The sequence below is a fragment of the Trichinella spiralis genome, assembly GCF_000181795.1.
Source record: "Trichinella spiralis strain ISS 195 chromosome Unknown Scfld6239, whole genome shotgun sequence".
In the NCBI taxonomy this organism is placed as follows: domain Eukaryota; kingdom Metazoa; phylum Nematoda; class Enoplea; order Trichinellida; family Trichinellidae; genus Trichinella; species Trichinella spiralis.
This window is the reverse complement of record NW_003533178.1, coordinates 1-4,495: the sequence shown is the minus strand read 5'-3', so window position 1 is coordinate 4,495 and position 4,495 is coordinate 1. Positions and strand designations below refer to the sequence as shown.

The following is a 4,495-nucleotide window of genomic DNA, read 5'->3' as shown; positions in this document are numbered from 1 at the left end:
AGCAGTAGTGAAGATAAAACTTTGCATCTTCTCGTGCTACAAGACAACACTAACATTTCAATATCAAAAAAAATAATCAAGGTCAAAAATATCTATTCACAAAGAAAACGGGAATTTTGAAAAAAAAATTATATATATTATTTTTTAGTATTTTGACGAATAAATTGATAAAAGAAAAAAGTAGAATGCAATGAAAAGAAGATATTCAAGTGTAAGCTTAAACTTAATACAACTGAGAGACTTGAGAACATTGGCATAGAGTAGTAGAAATATATATATATATATATATATTGCTCTGAAATGTCGTTCCTGTTTCCTGTATGTTCCTACAGTCAACGGAATGTTGAAGATAACTTTATTAAGCCAATTTTGATATAAAAATACAGTGCCAGTTTGTTCCTCACTTCTACCGACTGAAAAATTCTACTGACCTACTGTCCCTGTGTTTTGCTCTCAATTAGCCGCTCAACATTTCAATTGACAAACACGTGAGGAAAAAGAGAAACTAGTTTCAACTGACTTGTGATAAAAATTGATAAATCACCGTTTGAAAAATGAAACAATATTATTCAATGAAATATTATTTATTTTACATTTTAAATAAACTTTTATAAAATACAATTTGTCAAAGTTCCCGCTTTTGAAACTGCACAATATGTATAACAAATGGAAATTAAATACATACGACCGCATGATAAATTGAATTAAATTTATCTTGATTAATATGTAACTTTCTGCAGTTTTAAAATTATAATTTGAACAAAAAAGCATTAAAAATGTGGAAAAAAAATCAAATATTACAGAGCAATGGAATTATGTAAGCGATAGTAGAATAAAACAATTGGAATAAATAGTAAAATATGCAAATAAAAATATTAACATTTTACGATGGATTAATTAATTGTTTGCATTTGAAATAAACAAATTACAGAAGAAAAGACGAAGATCAAAATTGATGAAAACGATATTTGAACATGCAAATCAAATACAAATTTCACGATGAAATACTGTTGTTACATATGTATAGTATGAAAATTACGATCGATCGATAATTAGTATTTTTTTTCATATTGTGCATGTATATATTGAATAATATTATAAAATAAATATTGAACACAATAATTTAAAATAAAAAAAGAAAGAAAAAATAACATACGTTCGTCATGCTGGCAAACAGTGAATGCATAAGAGGACAGAAAATTGTAGTTGATGATGAATCATGGAAAGTGAACAGAAGAGAAAAATTGCTACTATTTGTCAAAATCCAACAAACGGATATATGCCGTGATTGTGATGTGATGTAATTTTAATGCAGACGATAATAATGATAATAAATAATAAGTTGTTGCTGTTGTTTGTTGTTGTTGTTGTTGTTGTTTAGTTGTTTAGTATATGTGATTTGTTGTCGATGAAAACAATTCCAATGATCACTTGATTGTGATTGAATACAAGTTGCAGGAGGAACCTGCGCTCGTGTTCCAAAATAGAATAAGAGAACGTCGGTCGTCTGTGAACAATGCTGGCCGTACCTGGTACGAACAAAACACGTTACTACAGAAGCGGAAAGGCAATGACACAGATCTGTTCGGTCGCCACCGTATGACGGCCACTTGCCCGTCAGCACTTTGGCATTGTCGTATGTTAGCTGAATACGAGTGGGTGGTTGATTGTAGAATTTCTTTATTTAAAATGACAAATAAACATTACAGTAATAAATAAATAAATAAATAAATTTTTTCTTACTTCACTCACCTTGTATCTCTCTCTCTCTCTCTCGATTTCTATTGATGCAAGTTGTTTGTGCAACAGTTGGATATAATCAGTGTATATTGAAGCAGTAATTGTTGTTGACTTGCAGTTGTTGAAAAAATATCGCGATGGTCATTTCTATTCGAGAAACAACGAAAAAATTATTCTGAAAAGCAGGTGAACATGAATGCGTTAAGCATGAAAAGAAAAATAATAAAAATCCATAAACGCGTTCGTTTATATTTTATCAGTCAGTCAATTTCAGCTGTGCTTATTATTGATGATAAGATTGGAAGAGTAATAATGAAAAGAAAATCTACCGCATAAAGCTTTATACATACATACACACTCGCTTCACACTTAAATATATATATATATGTGTGTGTAGACAGACAGATATTATTAGTTAACCAACAAACCAACCAATAGCTGATATAACAACCAACATCTGTCGATCGATCAATGCTTTTCTGAAGCTTCTTTCTCTTCAACATTTGTCGACAATTGATTTTATAAAATAGCAACAATTAATCAATAATGGAAGAAAAAGAATGCAAATATGAGGGAACATAATTTTTCTCACGTGATATTTTGTAGTGTAGCAAAAAATTTTTTTTAAATAAACCACTGGAAAGTGAAGAATAAATTCATATTGAACAAAAAAGTAACTGACTAGTTAGCTTAATAATAATAACAAAACTGACTAGCTTTAACAACTAACCAACCAAGTGACCAATTTTGAATTGCAAATTTGCTTACCAGTTGCTTTTGCCCCTGGTAAGCAATTTTCAAGCGAAAGGAAGAAATATTGCGCCAACTGGCTTTGCATTGCTAAATGCGAATTTCAAAGCTAACAAACAATTTCGCTTAGCAATGAATTTTCAGACGAAGCTCCATCTGCCTGCACGCATAATATATAAAGCATGTGTCACGTGCATATACACACACACACACACACACCACACGGCAGGCTAGAGCTGAGCACACGACGTGTCAATAGAACAACTGCTTTCTTCCCCCCCCCCTCTTCAAATTGAATTTACCTCTTTTCATCTGCCTGCTTTCCTCCCTCCTACCCCTTTCCCCCACATCCCACATCCCACATCCCACATCCCATACCCTTCATCTTGTCCACAGAGCAACTCTACCAAGATAATGAAGATTTCTTCAACCTGATTTCGCAAATCCAAACGACCTGAACAAATATATACATCAAAATGCCTTCCACAAACAAAAATAAATATACAATCGAATTCACTATTAGTAATAATAATAATAAATTTAACCAAAAAGCAGAAAAGAAAAAATATCTCATTCATCAACAAGTCACACACTTCATATTTCTTATCAACGTTCCAAACAAACACAATTTATAGTAAAATAAATTTTTTAAATTAATGAAAGAAAATAAATATTTCTTTATTCGCATCAGATAATAAACAGTATATGGAAATTTCTTCTCAAATGTGAAACTTGCAATCGGAACAATAAAAAACCAAATTTATAAGTTTCAAATACAATTTATAATTTGTAAATTAAATAACAATTAAAATTTTAAAAATTAATCTTTACATATTTGACAAACAATCATCGTTTTCGATATTTATTTGCATTGATACATTTCCTAATTTGCATTCCTAGTTGCATAATGCAATTGTTTTCTTCTCTGAAATACAGAAATTTCAATACTGAAAAATATTCCATCTAACTTTACCGTTCGTTCATTTTTTTTGTTTAATTTTAATTGCAAAAAAAATCCATATTCCAAGATGATAAATATTTTTTATATTCTGTTTTTTTCCATGTCCTCTGGCAGTATCGGCAGAAAAAAAGAGTTGTGGGACTGCAACCTTGAAGGGCTGGGAAATGATTCAGAACTCGCGACGTCAAATTTGGAAATTCAGGTAACCAAAAAACTATATTCAGCAAAATTTTTTTATTGTCTAAAAAATTTAATTGTATAATGCAAAAAAATCGTCGTCTTATTCAAAGAAAAAAATTGTATAACTTGGTTTTTCCATTTATTAAAAAAAAATTTTTTTGCAAAACATGCATTTCGCTTTTGTGAAATTTGCAATTGCAATTGAGCACAAAAAGCAGAGCAACAGCAAAATGTTTGTTCTGAGAAATAATTTTTGCAAAAAAAAATAATTTTCCATTTTGCTACACTCGTTTTTTTGAAACTGATTATTATTATTATTATTATTACATAGAATTTTAATTTTTTTCATTACAGTTCATGTCATTCTTCTTAGAAATGCGTTATTTTAAATTTTTCATTTTTTCACTTCTCAAGCATACATCATTTTACGTAACAGGAAATTCATGAAATGAATATTCACAAAAAACTGCATAAACTGTTGCATAATTTAATTTTTTATTGTTTCAAATAATAATTTACACTATAATTTGTAATAGTGAGTGAGATCAAAGATGCTGTTTTGTTAAAAACTTTTCGAACAATCTCATTGAAAAAGAATCAGAATGCCTGATTCATTAATTAACTGAAATACTGATCAACTCAAACTTTTAACGGCACTTGAAAATAAATATTGAGCATGGTATACTTTATAGTTACAGCATTTGATTAATGGTTTTTATTTAAACTTTAAAAACTGTTATTGTCAAAGATAAAAACTATTATTCTACTTATTGCAATTAGCAAATCCAACGACATACTACATCATTTATAATCTCTTTATATTTATTCAAAAAACAAGAAAAAACATTTTCCAATAAAATGCTG

General features: G+C 29.3%; 1 protein-coding gene across 1 annotated transcript; it reads left to right on the top strand.

The window, feature by feature from the left end:
- The first annotated feature begins 1,163 nt into the window (after positions 1-1,163).
- Positions 1,164-2,050, top strand: Tsp_13168 (conserved hypothetical protein). The gene is made up of 3 exons (XM_003366278.1): positions 1,164-1,295; positions 1,459-1,662; positions 2,015-2,050. Exons 1-3 carry the CDS (start codon positions 1,164-1,166, stop codon positions 2,048-2,050), a joined length of 372 nt encoding a protein of 123 aa, XP_003366326.1.
- The last annotated feature ends 2,445 nt before the right edge of the window (positions 2,051-4,495 follow it).